At 41.4% G+C, this 18,707-nt stretch overlaps 1 protein-coding gene across 6 annotated transcripts in view; it reads left to right on the top strand.

The window, feature by feature from the left end:
• Nucleotides 1–18,707, top strand: part of col14a1b (collagen, type XIV, alpha 1b) — a 164,630-nt gene that overhangs the window by 14,189 nt on the left and 131,734 nt on the right. For 5 of the 6 annotated variants that reach the window (XM_026156695.2, XM_026156694.2, XM_026156696.2 and 2 more), the window contains exons 6-7: nucleotides 8,864–9,007; nucleotides 11,657–11,740. The exons of the other annotated variant lie outside the window; for it this stretch is intronic. In XM_026156695.2, coding sequence (XP_026012480.2) covers nucleotides 8,864–9,007; nucleotides 11,657–11,740 — 228 coding nt within the window. The remainder of the gene's footprint in view (nucleotides 1–8,863; nucleotides 9,008–11,656; nucleotides 11,741–18,707) is intronic. 6 annotated transcript variants of the gene reach the window in all.

Raw genomic sequence — 18,707 nt, 5'->3', positions numbered from 1 at the left:
GTGTGTCTCATTTGGTGGGGAGGATAAAAATGGATTAAGAAATGGAGAACACGAAGCCCTAATTAGAGAGATTGTGTGTGTGCTTGAGTATGCTGAACTTGGAGAACAACAGTGTTGTTTTTAATCCCCTCAGTATTCCCAGGTGAACTGCAAGAAATGCTGTAAAAACTGGAACAGATTTGTGAACTCTTCTGTTGAAACACCCAGTTTGGAATCAGCTGCTGATATTGAGAGGGTGTCCAGAGCAGAGAGGCAACATTTTTCTTAGAATTTCTTTTGCCGTTTCTTATCTGTCGTCTCGATGGATATTTTTTCCTCTGAGGGAGACATCAGGGTAAAAAGGGATATTTTATTGCAGTGGGAAAAGGTGCTGCTTTTAAAACTGTCAACCTGTCCCCAAGTCCTGTTACCGTTATGATGGAGAGTTACAAGGATTGGTCCAGTAACAGCACAGTTTGAATGTTCCCACAGCACGTGTGGGCAGCATGAGGCGTCCTTCAGAGCATTTATAAAGACATTATCAGAAAGGCTGTTTGGACGGATCATCAGCAGAGGAGAAAAATAGCTCCTACTCTTCATCTCAGTGAAGTAGCACCTAAATGTACTAAAATCATAGTGCATGCATAACCACATAGAAATGGCAAAGAGTTGGTGGTAGTTGGGGCTACCTGTCAAAAGCTACAACTTCCTACAAACTTGGTCTTATTTCCAAAATAATGTCTAATGTCTAAAGATGGATGAAGCAAATCTGTAAGGCCAAAGATGCCATTGACTTAATTTCCAATATTCAGTTCAAATAGATTCAATGTTTTTCACAGTTCAGTTCACCACAACATAAATAAGAAACCATTTTCTTCTATGAGGAACAACTCTGCAAATATGGAACAGAACTTGAGCCATCAGGTAATGAATGTTGAATAAGTGGTGGGGAGGAAGAACTCCCTTTAAAAAAAAAAAAAAAAAAGGATTCGGGCAGACATCTGATCGGGTGGGGAGAAAACAGGGGCGTGGAGAGCTTATAGTAGAGCTGGGCGATAGAACGATAACGATATGTATCGCGATATAACTTTTACTCGATAGAGAAATTAAGCTATCGCGATAGACCTCGCCGCTCTCGTCCTCTTAAAAAAAAAGGTCAGCCAATCTAAATTAAGTAGCGCAGAGCCGAACCAATCACAGCCGCAGCGTCACGTCGCGTGACTTGTTACGTACAGCACAAGTGCCAAGCCGCACGTGTGTTTGTTTGGGAAGCAGCCAGCGGGTAATGGAGCCAGCGGGTAATGGAGGAAATGAGTGTGCCGACTAGAAAAATCAACCGAGCGTGACCGAAGAGAAAACAGATGATGGTTCCATGATGGCTTTGGCATGTTCATAGCAGCGTTTTCCTTCATTTCTGCCTTTATGTGTGGACGAGATTATTTTTTAAAACGAAAACGGAAAATCTCAGTTTTCAAAAATACCCGTGTACGTGTGGACGTAGCCTCAGTCTCTGACTGGAAGCGCTAATTCGTCATTCGGCTTTTGTCAGACTAAAGTAACTGTTAAAAGTGTTTGAAAAGCTCAGCTATACAACAAGGAGAGATTGAGAATTTCCTTTTAGTTCTCAGTTTATTTGATATTGACAAAAGTTAGTCAGTTTTGTCTGTTCTTCTGTAAAACAAACTAAGATTTATTTTTAGAATTAATATTTTGTTTCTAAGTGGAATTGACAATTTAGTCTGTTTCGTTTGTTCTATTTTGAAACTTAAACGCTTTAGCGGCTGCCTTTTGTGTAGTTTGCAATATTTGCCTTTATTTATCTGAAAAAGTCTCATGTTCCTTAAGTACATCTACCCTGTTGTACTTATTATGGGAAATAAATATTTAAATAAAAACAAGCTGCTGATTATTTCACATTTTACTTGTGAGCAACAGCACATTTAAATCTTACAAATATAGTTATTTGGCTTATATCGTGATAGATATCGTTATCGCCTGAAATGAAAAAAACATATCGTGATATGAAAAAATCTCATATCGCCCAGCTCTAGCTTATAGTCAACAAACATGAAATGCATGGATGGTATATGGGTCTTATATAGATCTGCTCTCCTTGAGCACTTGAAGCACTTATACAACATGTCTCAGTCGCACTCCAATGGGCGCATTGGAGATCTCGCATTTCAGTAGCCAAGGACACCTTAGCATCAAGTAAACCTGTAGCTTTTGGTGGGGTTTGAATGTCTATTTGATCATAGTAATAGAGAAAAAGTCAGATAAGGTGCAGCTTTCCCCTGATACTCTAAGGTAGAATTGGGCAGATGGAGGGAGTGACACAGGAATACAAATGGAGGGAGATACTAGACGCCAGGATAGAGCTGGAGAGGCAGGAAGAGAGAGCAAATGGAAAGAAGGATGTTGGATATAAAACTGAAAAGAAGCAGATCCAGAAAAAATCTCTATCTGTAGCTCCTGTCAAAGAAAGAAAAACATGTTCATAACGTGTTTCTCTTTTTGTTTGTATTTTCAGAGAATGGCTCTGTTTTCATTTGGTGACTAAACTGAAGGCTTACTTACTGTTGTATGTTGTTTTTGTGGCACTGCGTAAAGGGTTTGGCAGTACGCACACAATCCTGTTCTGGTAAGCAATTCAAAACCACCTAATTGGAATTGTTTTAAGCTGCAAGAAACTGGCAAGCCAAAGGACCAAAATGAAGAAGTCAGATGAAAGACACCTGGCAGCCTCTTAATGAACCGAACAGCAACGGGAATAATTCATGCTGTTACACGATCAGGGTGCACTGCCTGTGGTGTGTGGATGGAAAAAATGGAAACTTGCTGGTAGATGACTAGCAGGAAACTCCCAGAGCATGGGCTTGGGAATGCAGAAATTAGTTGTGCACAGGAATGTAGACTTTCTACATAAGTATAGCCATGAGTATAAGCATGTAACAAGTGATTGGCATAAAAGTGAAATAATAAAAGTACTGGAAGGCTAGGTGCACAGTAAAGAGGTGGAGGTATGCTGAAGAGGAAGGAGGAATGAATGATGTAGATGCCGAGAGAAGAGAGTGAAATATTCTGTTGCTCGCCTCCAGGTCACTACAGGAAGGTGAGGAAGAGAGTTTAGGCTGATGAGCATCAGGGGTGATCTGTGACAGAGAGTGGAGGAGTGGAAGGGAAGATGGTAGTGGGACCTGCAGTGATGCATTTTTTGGTGGCACTGCAAAAAAGACAGGAAATCAAGTTGGAAGAGATGAAGATTTTCCTTAAGATTTTCATTGGAAGTGACCAGAATGGACGAGATCAAAAAGGAGTACATCAGAGGAACAGCTCAGTTTGAGCGATTTGGAGATGAAGCCAAAGAGCCACGGGTGAGATGGTTTGGACATGTGCAGAGGAGGGTGTGGGCATGTTGGACAAAGGATGCTCCAAAGATGGAGCTGCCAGGCAAGAGAAGGAGAAGAAGGAAGCTGAGAGAGAAGATTCAAATATGGAGTGAAGCTTTGGTCTGACCGAGGAGGATGAGATGTCGGCGACCCCTATAGCAACCATGAGAAAGAAAAAGATTATAAAAGTCCTGCGAGTTAGTATGTGTGTGTTCCTGGTTACTTATTCACTGAGCTCAATTACCAAAGAGGCAGACAACTAAATTAGGCAAAGCAATCAAACAGCGATGGGCAACCACAGATGTTCTGCCCCACTCTTATGTATGATATTATAGAAACACGAGTTTCCTTTAAGCACAGAGGCCTTTTCTCATTTTTCACACATTGTACTGTAGGCCGAGAAAGCTTTCAACTTCTCAGTCGAGAACACTGCAGCCTCACGAGCTTCATGGCTTTTTATACAGTCTTACGGGTTTCCAAATAGCCTTGACATTTTAGCAGAGCGTGATGCCCTTATTTCTGAAATGTGCTCGCACAGGCCCGCTTTGCAACATGTTGCCTAAGGAAGTGCTTAGTTTGGAAGAAAAGGATAAAAATTATTTCTAAAAAGTAAGTGAAAGTGCCGGGATGACTGAGTGCCTTCTGGGCTAAGTGCAGGGAGCAAATGACGGGAACGATCATCTTCACGCTGCAGGCCGCTGGTATCGGTGCGAGGGTAATGAAGGTGGAAAGGCAGCGACTGAGCAGCAGTTAATTTTCTTAATCAGCAGGGATGTTTTTGTAGAGCTCTGCCGAATGGTTTTCATCAGGCTTGTCTATTCCTGGTTGAGCCCAAGACTCGAGTCATTTACCTTTTTACTTCCAAAATGTGAAACAAACCAGTTATTATTTAATTGAATTAAAATGTCTTCAGGGTTGAAGATGCTGTTTTTGACATTCAAAAGTTCAAGGAAGCAATTGCTATTGAAAAAGCGTCGTATCATGTTGGTTTTTGCTGTCAGTCAATTTGAAGGAGCAGCTGCTGCAGAAGAAATTAGATTTGGTAACTGACAGTTTAAGATTTATGAATCCCAACGGGAACGTTTGTTCTCCAGCAGCAGGAAAAGTACGAGAAATGAACAGAAGGAAAAGTGGCTAATTTTAATTAAGCCTCGTGAAAAAAAGGCAAAGAAAGAATAAGCACTTTTCTTACATCACAAATTCTTAAACTAATTAGCATGTGCTACTCTGATGATCTTGGACTGCTCAGTAAATATCTGGTACACTCTCTCTCAAGCCAGGAAGCAAAAACCTACACTGCACAGTCAATTTGCAAACTGCTGACTTCTGCCAAAACTTTCTCCTGCTGCTACAGCAAAGCGCGTTTGGCAGAATCGGATGCTAAACACATACTCTTTATATGATTTTTATTTACAGTCTATTACATTTTTGCTCACATCCTCAGTTTCTCCCCTCAGCTTTTGAAGCCCGGGGCTTCTCAATATTTCTTGAGCAATTTAAGAGATCGTTTTAGCATATTTTGAGATTGCACAGCGGTGTGTGGCAGGTGTGCACGCTTCACACGTGTAATGATGGCCGAGAGACACTGAACTCAGAGTGTTCAACACGGGGTCAATGGCAATCTCATCACACCACGCATCTTCATCAGAAGTCATCTGCTTGTGTAAAGTGTTCTTGAGCAGGCCCAATTTGTTCAAGAACATTAAATACTCGAGATCCAGTAAAGGACCAACAAACATTACGCTCATAAAACTGATATCACTCAAAGTTAAAAACAGACATGCTTGGTGTGGCTGGTTGATCATCTGCCCTCAAGTAAGACACTCATGTGGTATGTGAACAGAAGGAAGTCTGTGAAGCCTCCACTCAAAGCTTACATGAATTAAATATGTTCTATTTTGCAGATTTATTAAATGATTGACCTTTTTTGACAAAATTTATTGTTAATCTGATAATAAAAAGTGATGTAGAGTCAGAGGGTAAATGCAAAGCTTCAGCATAGGAGTCGTTACAGGTAACGTTTTGAACTGAAAGACATTTTCTAAACAAAAAAAATCCCTTTTCCTGTTTGCAAAAGGCAATAACTTTCATGCATTCTTGTTAACTCGGACCAGCACACGTTTTTGTGCATTGTAAAGCTAATATTACACAAGCATAGCTGTACGAGGATGAACCAAAAATAGGAAAAAGTGGCTTTGACCCCACAGATGCAGTTCACAGATCTGAAAGCGTTTGCTCAAGGCTTTTTCACCGGTTAGTTTCAGCACAGCTGAACAGACGATTATTCATGCAGCTGCAGATATTTGTCTGCCCTACGCGTGAGTCACAGGTTAAACTGCCTTCATGGCCAAAAGGAGCCCAGTATACAGGGTGGGCCATTTATATAGATACACCATAATAACATGGGGATGGTTGGTGATATTAAAGTCCTGTTTGTGGCACATTAGTATATGTGAGGGGGCAAACTCCTCAAGATGGGTGGTGACCATGGTGGCCATTTAGAAGTTGGCCATTTTGGATACAACTTTTGTTTTTTGTCAATAGGAAGAGGGCCATGTGACACATCAAACTTATTGGTAATGTCACAAGAAAAACAACGGTGTGCTTGGTTTCAACATAACTTTATTCTTTCACGAGTTATTTACAAGTTTCTGACCACTTATAAAATGTGTTCAATGTGCTGCCCATTGTGTTGCATTGTCAATGCAACCCTCTTCTCCCACTCTTCACACACTGATAACAACACCGCAGGAGAAATGCCAGCACAGGCATCCAGTATCCGTAGTTTCAGGTGCTGCACATCTCGTATCTTCACACCATAGACAATTGCCCTCAGATGACCCCAAAGATAAAAGTCTAAGGGGGTCAGATCAGGAGACCTCGTAGGCCATTCAACTGGCCCACGACGACCAATCCACTTTCCAGGAAACTGTTCATCTAGGAATGCTCGGACCTGGCACCCATAATGTGGTGGTGCACCATCTTGCTGGAAAAACTCAGGGAACGTGCCAGCTTCAGTGCATAAAGAGGGAAACACATCATCATGTAGCAATTTCAAATATCCAGTGGCCTTGAGGTTTCCATTGATGAAGAATGGACCCACTATCGTTGTGCCCCATATACCACACCAAACCATCACTTTTGTTGTTCCAACAGTCTTGGAGGGATCCATCCAATGTGGGTTTGTGTCAGACCGATAGCGGTGGTTTTGTTTGTTAACTTCACCATTCACATAAAAGTTTGCCTCATCACTGAACAAAATCTTCTGCGTGAACTGAGGGTCCTGTTCCAGTTTTTGTTTTGCCCATTCTGCAAATTCTGTGCGCCGATCTGGGTCATCCTCGTTGAGATGCTCCAGTAGCTGGAGTTTGTAAGGGTGCCATTTGTGAGTAGCTAATATCCGCCGAAGGGATGTTCGACAAATCCACTCTCCAGTGACATGCGGCGAGTGCTACGCTGAATGAAGCTAGGACAGCCACTGATGTTTCTTCATTAGTGACAGTTTTCTTGCGTCCACATTTTGGCAAATCCAACACTGAACCAGTTTCACCAAACTTAGCAAGCAGTTTGCTGACTGTAGCATGGGAGATGGGTGGTCACGTAGGGTGTCTTGCATTGAAATCTGCTGCAATGACCCGGTTACTGCATTCACCAGATATCAACACAATTTTGATCCGCTCCTCACGTGTTAACCTCTTCGACATGTCAAAGAGAAACTTGTAAATAACTCATGAAAGAATAAAGTTACGTTGAAACCAAGCACACCATTGTTTTTCTTGTGACATTACCAATAAGTCTGATGTGTCACATGGCCCTCTTCCTATTGGAAAAACAAAAGTTGTATCCAAGATGGCCGACTTCTAAATGGCCACCATGGTCACCACCCATCTTGAGGAGTTTGCCCCCTCACATATACTAATGTGCCACAAACAGGACTTTAATATCACCAACCATTCCCATGTTATTATGGTGTATCCATATAAATGGCCCACCCTGTATTGTAGCGGTACAACAGTGCTGGTGCCAAGTCAACTCAGTGGTTTGTAAAATTTGGGAGTAGAGAAAACTGAACAACATAAGGTTGTTTTTTAGTCATAAATTTTTCAGTCCAGAGATTTACATCTATTTTTAATTTTTACTTAATCGTCATGATGACCTCATCTTAGAACAAATTACAGCTGTTACAGAAAATGAAATGTACTCTTAAGCTTACCTGTTCTCTTTGCCCTTTCGGGCTCTTTCTGCATATATCTGGGCCGTGTGTTGTATTACCAGCTGTGTCCATGAACATGTTAAATGTAAAAAAAAAAAACATTTCTTATAATGCACATCTGAAACACACCTATTGATGTGGATGGATATCTAGCCTGAAAGTTTAATTTAAAAAGTTTTGAAGCTTTGCAGTGATCTTTATGCTCCTAAACAGGCGTTGTGTTAAATTGAAAACATAACTACATGGAAATTACTGAAGTTGTGCAATATCTACAAAGTGATTGTCACATTATGAAGGAGGCTGGCACTGAAAATTATTCTGCCAAATCTACTTTAATTGTAAGGTTAGAGTTACAATAGAAAGAAAATGAAAGGTAATGAAGCGTTTTTTGTATTTAATTTGTTTTTGTGCAGCAGTCTTACTAAAGACACTCAACACAACACAGAATCCTCCTGAAATTCTCGATAATATACTTTCGCTGTGTGACCGACAGTCTTGCTGTCCAAAATGACACTGAATTGTTTTTTCTTGACACTAAAAAGGTCAAACAAAGCCAGATTTCTATTGCATGCAGTCCAACCGCTGCTGTCTACCTGTGTGAGGTGATTTATTGATTTAGCTATGTTTTATCTTCACTGGTTTAAACACAGCCTTAAAATTCAGGTTGTGTCGTGCTGTGAATAAGTCCTGGGGGATGAGCTCGTACCCTCACCGACTGATAGCTGCACGGACATCTTGTCCTCACAGTGTTTGTGAGGACAAGATGCTATCACTGTTGAATTAACACCATTTCTGTGGCAGCTGTTTTGGACAGATTTACGACTGATTTGATAAATCTTGGCATATCTTTAGCTTAACCCTCATGTCTACCATGGTCTCTGTATTAAAACGACTGGCTAACACCCTGCTTATTCTAAAGTAAATGGTCTGTCTTACCCTATGGTAGGTTTTAGACAATGAAAGTCATAAAACTTCAGGAAAATGTTTACTGAGATGAGACTTTGAGTCATTTTCTCATAGACCTCTATATTGTTTTGCCAACAGAGGTTTATAACGGCTGCAGCTTAAAGAAACTTAACTGAGACTTTGGCTTCACTTCTCAGATCCAGAGGCTTCATCGGTTTTTATCATACAGAGTCTATCAGTTGACTTGAATGCATGTGGGGGTGAGGTTTAACATACAAACAGAAACAAGGAGAAAGGGCCGCACACCCAGAGGGTGGGGTGTGTGTTTCTTGCTTGTAATTATCAGTCTTAAGTGTCTGTGCTTTTTCTTTAATAGGCGGAGAGCAGAAGGTGGTTCAGGCATCAAAGCAGGAAGCAAAACTGGTCATCGAGGACTTTGATCCTTCTAAAACGTACAACTTTAAGATCATTGCAGTCCATGAGGGGCAGGAGAGCAAACCTCTTCAGGGCAAACATGAAGGTAAGAGAATGACTCCACTGATTATTAAATCTGTTGCTTCAGGGATCCTCCAGCTGATTTCTGATTGGACAGCTTGATTGATGTAATTCGAGTTGTAAAATTAAGAGAACTGAAACGGCGTCGCAGTCGCACCGAATCGGACAGAAAACTGCCTCCGAGTTGATTACGGTGTGACACCAAATTGCACTTTTGGCTCCAATCAGTGATGTGACAGCAGGTGCTTTCCATCAGCTGTGATTGGCAGAATACCTGCTGTGACATCACTTATTGGGGTGTGGCGACAAGAGCACACTTTAGTTTGAAAGACTACAGACCAGTGCAGCAGCTCTCTCGTGGGGAAGAGATCCCGACCTCCTTTGTTCTGTAAGAACTTCTTATATGTTATTTAAGCTGCATTGTTGGATCCCAAAAGGTTCTGTTCATCTGGACGTAGCATTATTGTTGGAAGACGAGAGCAAAGCAGTGAAGAATTCAAATAGCCACCTCATCTCAGTGTTTCAGTTCTGAATACAGAGCTGAGTGTTTACTTAGTTTCAGTCATTGACATTCAGCGACCTGCTGGTATTTACTTGCTTTCATGCTGTGCTTTAGGAAAACAAAGCTTTTAAACCTGATGCTGAATGTACATATCCACAGGTGCTGAGTGTTTCCAGTATTCATGTCAGGCTACAAAAGCCCTTTTGACTCAGCATTTAGAATACCGCTCTGCTCTTCAGAGCTGACGAAATGGTGTTATATAACTGTGTCCTGATGTCTTCGATTCACAGCTCTGACTAATGTTCTGTTGTTGCACTGAAACTCTGATGTGCTGTGTTCGGTTTTCACCAGTGTGATGTTCTCATTATAACCAAACTCTGCCCCACGTTGGACTCGTCTGTCCAGAGAACATTGTTCGGTCTTGTGGGTTGTTCAGATGCAGCTTTGCAAATGTGGCTTGTTCTTTTAGGGAGAACAGGCTTTCTCCTGGGAACCCTTCCTGACAGGCCTTCACCTGTTCAGTCTTTTTCTAATTGCACTGTCATGAACATTTAACATGTTAACTGAGAACCTAAGAGTCTGACATGTAGCTCTTAGTTTCTCTGAGCATTTTGCAGTCTGACCTAGGGCTGGGCGATATAGCCTAAAATCCATATCGCGGTATAATTTGAAGCATCTGCGGCAACGATATATATCGTGATATACAGTGACTTGCAAAAGCCACTGTATTATTTTCTTCTGTATAACATATTTACACACTAAAAGGCACACTTAAAATCCTTGAATTTTCTCTAAATGCATCTTATAATCCGGTTCACCTTATGTATGAATTCTGGTTGTGCTCACTGACCTCGAACCGATTTTATGTGGTACACGGCGCACAGAAATCTGTCAAAAAATGTTTTAGTGTGACTTTGGTAAGCTATGAAGGCGCACCGCTTGATGGATTGTTGGAGCATTACTGCTGCCGTAGTCAGGAGCCTCGCGGAGTAATCTGGGTCCAAAACTCCGTCGACTTGAGGTCCCAAAGTCAAACGAACACTGCAGCATCACTGAGAGTTAAAAACTGTCTAAATTCTTTCATCTTTGATAAAATGATCAGTGTTGCTGCTTTACCAGGTGTAACAATTAAGTTTAACATCCAGGCATCCTTGAAAACAGAATTTATTACATTCAATGGAGTTAGAAGTTAGCAGGAAGTAAGCGGAAGTTAGCTCGCTAGCTTCCTGCTAAACATGATATAGCATGTTCTGACTGAGAGATTTCTGAAAAAATTCAAACATACAGCTCTGCTGTCACTTCCAACATAAATGAAGACAGAAAACTAAACAGCAGTGACGTTTGCAGGGTTACTGAAGTTGGACTAGCTGGTATATAACGATGTGCTACGTGATCGCTAGCAAAACAGCTATGTTAGCATAACATTAGCACAGTGAAGCTGGAGGATGAATGCTAACTTTTTTCCACTCGATAAAAGTTAACGTGAGAGTTCCTGATGGTTAGGGACAAATGCAATCGCATGGCAGGATGCTGTAAACGGACCAAACTTCAGTCAGGAGAACAACTGAGATAATCCATCCACAATACGAAGTTAGTCATTAACATACTGCAACAACATGGGAATAGAGCAGCTGTGAGAGAATTCAGCATTAATGAATCAATGGTAGGGAAGTGGAGGAAGCGCAGGTTTTGGCTTTCCCCATATTCCCAAAGTGCTTCGTCTCTTTGCTATTACTGTCGCCGGCATAATTTGCAGTTGTTTGCAGCCGCTGCAATGCTTTCGACCAAAACAGGCGGAGCTTGATGATGACACCATCAACATGCGCTATCGCGGTAGAGCGTTATAGTCAAAATCTCTACTGTTGGCCAAATTTATACCGTTTCTAACGCCCACCCCTAGTCTGACCTTTGGTTGAATGTAATAGAATGCCCACGCCTGAGGAATCACGCAGCTGGATGCTCCAGACAAGCAAACCTCTGCTTTTATAGAGGAACTCACACCTGCTGATTATCAGACAAATGCTTGAATTTGAATGACTGGCTGCTGCGAAGGTTGTGTGTATTATTTAACACATGTTGTCATATGTCGATGCACACATCGAGTCCTAGGCTTCTTCCAGTGTCCTACCATTCGTTAATGTTGTTTTTTGCATCATGTGTTATATCTTCCAGCTCAGCAATCAGCTGTTGAAATGGCTCCATCCCAAGGGAGAAAAAACGGCAGCGTCACACAGGAGAACAATGAGATCTCAGAAGGTAAGATCTTCAACAGGGAGACGGGAGATGATCCAGGTGAACAGACACAATGAAATGATAAAGATACAGCCGTCTGCTGAAAGTCTCGAGTTGTCTGGATTCAAGACCAGTATGGTGCAGTGACAGAAGATGATTTGCTGAAATACCGTTACAGGAAGACAACCTGCTGTTCCTCAAGAACAAGTTTGAAGAAGAGCAATTTTCAAAGTATCTTGTAACACATTCAGGATCAAGATTTCATATCAATGGAAGATGTCGTCGCCGACCTTTTATGTCACAGCTGCTCTTCTTCTGGCAGTTTTAAACAGATGCCATGCAGGAAGCTTTCGTTTTAGTAGCTGGAGATTTTGAAAGAGAAGAAAAAACGACTGACACAAAAGCAGGTAAGTGTGAAGCTGCAGGGCTCTGATTTTTGCCACAATGGTGGTGCGGCTGAGTCACCGACTAAATCCTGATCCGTCCGTTCGTTTCAACAACACCGCCGTTTCACGATGTGTCAAGATTACTGTTCTGTGAATGTAATACTTCTGCAAATTGCACAGTGATTGTCAGTGAGACATACCCAAGGAAATGGAGGGAAAGGAAATGAAATGGCACAAAAATGGGAATTTAAGCAAGAGCCTCCAACAAACAGGAAATGAATGGAGAGAGGAGTGCGGTAAACAAGCCAATTGTAATTTCTGGTAAGTGGCGCATGCTGAGGCAAACAATCAGATGCCACAAAAAGGAAAAAAAATCTTTAATCTCTTTACGTCCTGCAAAATGCAGGAAAACTCAGTTTTGTTTGAGCTGTAATTCACATTTCTACCTCAGAAAAATTGAACTCAGAACTGTTCTTCAAATCTTTTTCTCATTTTAAAGATGTGTTTTTGTATTCCTGTTGTATTGTGATGAAATAATGAGTATTTTTTATTTTACTATGAAGTGGACAAAATATAATAGGACTGCAAAATTGGAAAAAGTCTGCACACTAGTTGGATCAAATGTAAGACAAAGCCTCTCTCTCTCTCTCTCTCTCTCTCTCTCTCTCTCTCTCTCTCTCTCTCTCTCTCTCTCTCTCTCTCTCTCTCTCTCTCTCTCTCTATATTATTATATATATATATATATATATATATATATATATATATATATATATATATATATATATATATATATATATATATATATATATATATATATATATATATATATATATATATATATACATACACAGTATATATAAAAATAAATAAATTTTATATGGATGTGTGAACGCTCCTAAACAACAGATGGAATAAACCTATCGTCAGTGTAATTGGCTGAGCATTGTTCTTTAAATCCTGCAGGATCATTCCTTTGCTGTGACCTGATATTTTGCTGTGTTCCTTTGCAGCTTTTCAAAATGTGATGTGAACACTTGTGTGATTGGTTTTGTGTTTTGAAGACCAGAACTGATGGAATGATGGTGGGGTGAGACTTGTGGCAGCCGGTTAGACACCAGTTTAAAACCCAAATTACAGCTTTTGCTTTCAGAGTTGTAACAATGGAGAAAAACACTTGACATTTCTTTCTTTCTTTCTTTATGAACAGCTAAATCTATGCTTAACCACTTTGTGCATTTTATCTTTGTCACGTTTTTTTGGAGCAGGTAAAATTGAATCTGTACAAAAAAACGAAAAAATATTTTGCAACGAGCTCCAACTTTATCACTTCATCCTTTTCCATGAATTCTTCAGTAGGACTTTTTATTCCCCCCTCTAATCTGTCAGGCCTCTGGAGGACAGCTTTGCTGAACTGTTTGTTGTTGTTTTTTGTCTAAAGTTGAATGCAGTTCTTGGCTTTCTCGTCTTGCAGCTCATGTTGTTTGCAAGGATGTAAGATCTGATCCACAGAGTGAAAGAATGATCCTGGTGAAATCTTTGGGGGACATTAACTACAAGTAAATATAGAAGTGTCATACGCCCGAGTTTAGTACCACAGAATTAAGAGCTCCGTGTTATTAAGGGTTTACAGCCAGCATTGTTGTGGTTTGTTTGTTGGTTTGTTACAGACCATGAAAAGAGGAAAAGGTGTTAAAACTGTAGCTTACAGCGGCGCTGTTATGCCAATTTCCGTTTTATAGTGTGATTCTTGGACTGTGCTCAGCATGATTGGCACAATACTGGTTTATCTCATACGAGCCCTCCCAGTTCATCCTCTACCTGAGACTGCTGTTCTTACACCCTGAGCTGTAGCTGATGTGGAACGAGAGCGCATAGCTGCTGTCTGTGTAATGACCACTCAGTGAGTCTTCATCCAAACTGTGCTCAGGGTCAGATTTGTTGTTTTGCTGTGAACTGTGATGGATTGTGAGTCGGATGAGCTGTTACACACAAACGTGTCATATTTATGCTGTAAATGAAACCACTGAGGTTATTGGGACATGTAGGCTCAAATCAGTGAGGACAGCTGCGTCAACACTTGGACAGCACGCTGGTTAAAATGATCGTGTGATGCAAATTTGCCTGATGCAAAGCGTGAGGGCCCTTGTTGCATGGCAGGTGACTTGAAGTGGAAGCTGGACTTTGCAGACACTGACTTGTCCTGTTCAGTGAGCGATACGTGGAGATGGTGAGGAACAAAGGTGTTAAGTACAGCCAACAAATCGCTTTTCTCTGATTGTTCATTTTCTTCTTTCTGCATCTGTCATGTTGCCAGTTTGAATTCTCACCTCATCCTTATGTTAAAATAAGACGGGATAAAAGAGTTACTGTAATTCATACGGTGTTTTGGAAAATGTGTCGCATTATTCCACTAGTAGTCGGGTTGATGCAGGTTCTCGTTTGTGTGTCTTTGGCTTTACTATTTTTCTTTCTGTATCTCACCTACGACCTTTCCCTTTGTCAGGCTGTCTCCTGCAGTTTACCATCAGTAGAAGCTCTCAGTGGAGGAGGCAGGCCGTTAGTATAAGAGTGAGAGTGAGGTGGGAGTAAGTAGAGTAAGAGTCGATGGTGTTTGTCAAAGATGCCATGGTGCAGCATGTCAAATGTCCTCGGGTTCGGCAAGAGGAGGAACCGTTTGGGTCATTAAAGGAAAGGAAGAGGAAAGAAGGTGACTGAGCTTCAGTTATGGACTCAGTCTGCTCAAATGAAGTTACTTACAGTTTTGCAACTACAAAATTAACCAAGCGATTGTAGTGAAGAGCGAACTGAGCTGATCGAGATGATCTGTGTTCTAATCCTCACCTATGGTCACTGAGAAAATGAGGTCACAGGTACCAGCGTCAAATATGAGTCTGTGGAGGCCCAGAGTGAGGCTGAGAACAAAGGTGCTGAACCAGCTGCAGTGGTTCAGGCATCTGATGTCCTGGGTGCTTCCCAATGGAGACCCAGCGTTGCACGTTGCTGAGGGAGCTGTGTCCTGTCAACCTGGGAACACCACAGAATTCCCTGTAAGAAACTGAAAAACATTGCTTAACCTCCTTCAACACAGCTTCAGATAGATGGAAGAAATGCGGTCTGAGTGATGTGTCACAATTTATGCCCAAAAGGATCAAGACATTTGCATTGGTCTGTGCACGAATCTAAACTTGGTTCCTGTCCTCTGACCTTTGTTGTTGGCACTTTGACTTATCGGTTACTTTGTTTTCAGTTGCTTGTTACTTTCACTCGCCGAGACTCCTCGGTTAGGTTTAGGAAAAAGATCGCAGTAACCTGTGAGTTTAAAACTCAGAGTAGCAGAAAACAGGCAGAAAAGTCCAAATGCGTCTGGTTTATGTGTAAACGAAATGCTAACAATCATTCTGACCTTTTAAATCTGACTTAATGAGTCACTTATCACAATTAAATCAATTAAAAGACATTTTTATGCTGACAGAAGCTTAAGCATTAAGTGCACCCTAGCCGTTTTGTCTGTTTATGTATGCTTACTAAGAGCTGCAAGCCCAACTCATGAATACAAACACTGAAAAACCAACTCTACATTTATATGCCATCAGTCTTTATGCTCATTTGATCATTTGTAATGGTTGGGTTTGTTTTTTTTCTGGTAATGAGTGAGAATTCAAATAAACCTGCAGTACTGCTGCAGTGAAACACACTTCCCCCAAAAACTTCTCCATGTAAATGTCCTGTATTTGTAAAGCGCTTTTCTAGTCCTTAAGGACCCCAAAGCGCTTTACACATGCAGTCATCCACCCATTCACACACACATTCACACACACACATTCACACACTGATGGCAGCTACATTGTAGCCACAGCCGCCCTGGGGCGCACTGACAGAGGCGCCTCCTTAGTCCTCCGTCACTCTCACCTCTTTTAATCAGTTCTCTGATTTAAGTCTAAATTTCTGCAGAAATGAGCAAATTAACCTGATCGTTCTTTCTCTTCTAGCACAGTCACTGTCACAGTTTCATGTTTTAGTGCAGTTTAAGGTTGCTGGGAGCCGTAAATTTATTACTTCTGAATATATTTTTCCAAGTTTTTTAATAAGAGCTCTGCTTTATCTCTTAAAACCAAAATGTCTGAGCTGGTGGAAATGTTTGTTTTTGTCTTCTGTGTCGATTTAAATTTCTCAGTATTTTTATGGTTGATCGTCTCTGTGAAATGGCATATCTGCTGACTGCGAGGCGTCTTTCATAGTCAATAGATTCTGCTAATACGCCTAATATAACTGACATTTGTGTGTCTTCCTGGTGAAGTGCCCTCAGTGCTGATCCTATCTAGTCTGCTTTTTATCAAACTGTGTCGTGAGCTGGGTAGCTTCTCCGCACCTTTTTAATTTAGTTCCTTATATTTTTTGTTATATGATCAAACTCAGCTATGTTCCAGGCAGATCAACAATTCAGTGTCAAAGTCATCAGCTCCACATCCACCTGGCAAACTTCATTATTTAACTTGCTTTACCCCAGCCACAGTCACTAAACATCTGCAAGCCAACTGGCAACCCACTTCCACTCCAGCTCCTTCTTTCTGTGCTATTAACAACTGAAACAACGCCATCTCTGTTCTCACTGGTTCTCTGTGGGGGTCTTGTTGCTGGTCCTCAGCCTTTGCATGTATGGACATGGAAGGATGAGGTGGTGGGGGTCGGGGTTGGAGGTGGTCGCACCCTTTGGTTCAGTGCTTGTCTAACAGACGTACTTGACCCATACAGACCCACATTTAAATGCTGATTGTTTGAATGTTCATGTAATTCTTCTGATTTATTTTTGATTATTTTATTAATTATTTAATGCCAAAGGACTTTTTATAGCGTCTTTAGTTCATAGAAAAGATGGGATAGTGAGGATGCTTTCAGAATTAGTAGGTATTTATCAATTGAATTCATTCAACGTGCACTAAAACATAAATTAATATTTGTTGTATTTTTCAAGGTGCTTGGCAGGTAAGTCGTTCATCATCTTGGAGAGCGTACGTCAGTGCTTCTGTGGGTTTAGTCTGTCTCCGTGTCTTCATGTAGTTCCAGACTCCATGATGTTGAGATCAGTGCTCTGTGGGGGCCAGACCATCTGTTGCAGGGCTTCCTGTTGTTTTTGTCACTGCAAGTTTGTTTTCCTGCTGCAGAATAAATTTGTACCGGTTAGATGCTTTCTTCTGGTGCTGCAAAACAAATAAACCATAAATCTGAAATGCCGAACATTCAGAGTAAATATTCATAATTAGCCTGTGCGTGTGGCGTTTTGTGGAGTAGTTTGTTTGTGTACATGGACAGGATGTGGCCTGTATCATTTGCGTCTTGTTGCATGTGTCACAGCAATATTTGATGCTGAGAGACAACAGTCATTTTTTTTTTTTTTTTAAAGGACCGATTTTCACATTTTGGTGTAGGACAGGTGGAGTAATTCACGAGTACACCAGCCTGCATGATGAAAAATCAGGCTTAGCCAGTGCAACTGAACGTGACACTAAGTGGAGCCTTTACAAGCATCTATGTGTGACGAGCTGGAAGCAGAAGGAGTGCTCAGAGTTTCACTATTGTAAGACACACACACACACACACACACACACACACACAGTATTTGATGCTCTCTGAGTAGGAACATGTTGCCCGTTAACGCATCTGTACCTGGATTTACTTGGATTTTGTAGAATCAGTCGTGTGTTTGTGTATCTCAGGTGTGTGTTGGGTTTGAGTGTGCGTCATCTGCTCTAACTCGCGGTGGGTGGATGTGGGTGAGGGTGGGGGTTGTGTGGGTAGAGAAGAGCCAAACGCTGATTAAAAACACTGAGCTTTTTATACGACTCCAAATCACAAACAACTTCTTCACCCCCTCCCTCCAAACTCTCACACAATCCTTGAAAACTCCACAATCATCACCTCCACCTCTCCTTTTCATCAGCCCTCCACTTTCTCTTTGCCGAGTGCTATCTCTGGTGGAGCAGTTATTTCTCTCTCATCTCTTTTTCTCATTACTCTGTTCGATTTCTGGTCCTTTGCCACTTTTTGGCTTTTTTTTCTCTTTGTCCCCTCCCTATTGTCCTTAACCACCCTGTTCTTCACTTTATATCTGAACTATGACCCTTCATCATCACTGTACCTATTAAGAATCCCTCCTTTACAGACCTGAAACCCACACCTGTAGTCTCTTTTGCTTGTTTGTGCCTGGTGGCCATGTTTTTACATTCAGAAGCTGAAAACATGGAGGATTTGTTTGCTTCTTTCTGACTGCTGTAATCAATACTGCATAGATATGTATGCTCCCTCTGGTAATTAGAATAAAACCTGCAGATCATATTCTCAGCGTACGTATATGGCGACTTCATTTTCCTGGACTTGTCTGAAATGTGTGTCCTCTTTTATTACAGTTTGTCTTCCTCTCTTTTCACCCGTCTCGGCACCATTGTTGTTTCCTTCCACCCTTTTCTCCCTCTTTCCCGCAGCTTCACCTCTCTCTCTCTCGTTCTGCTTTTCCATGCTCACAGCTGATGCTCTCCTCCTTGCCCACACTTGCTGAATACCTCAGCTATAGCCTCACAGGCCTGTTCTTGGGCTCCTGCCTTGCTGCT

Source organism: Astatotilapia calliptera, chromosome 22, assembly GCF_964374335.1.
Source record: "Astatotilapia calliptera chromosome 22, fAstCal68.1, whole genome shotgun sequence".
Classification (NCBI taxonomy): Eukaryota; Metazoa; Chordata; class Actinopteri; order Cichliformes; family Cichlidae; genus Astatotilapia; species Astatotilapia calliptera.
The sequence above is the reverse complement of the archived record's forward strand: the minus strand, read 5'-3'. Positions and strand labels throughout refer to the sequence as shown.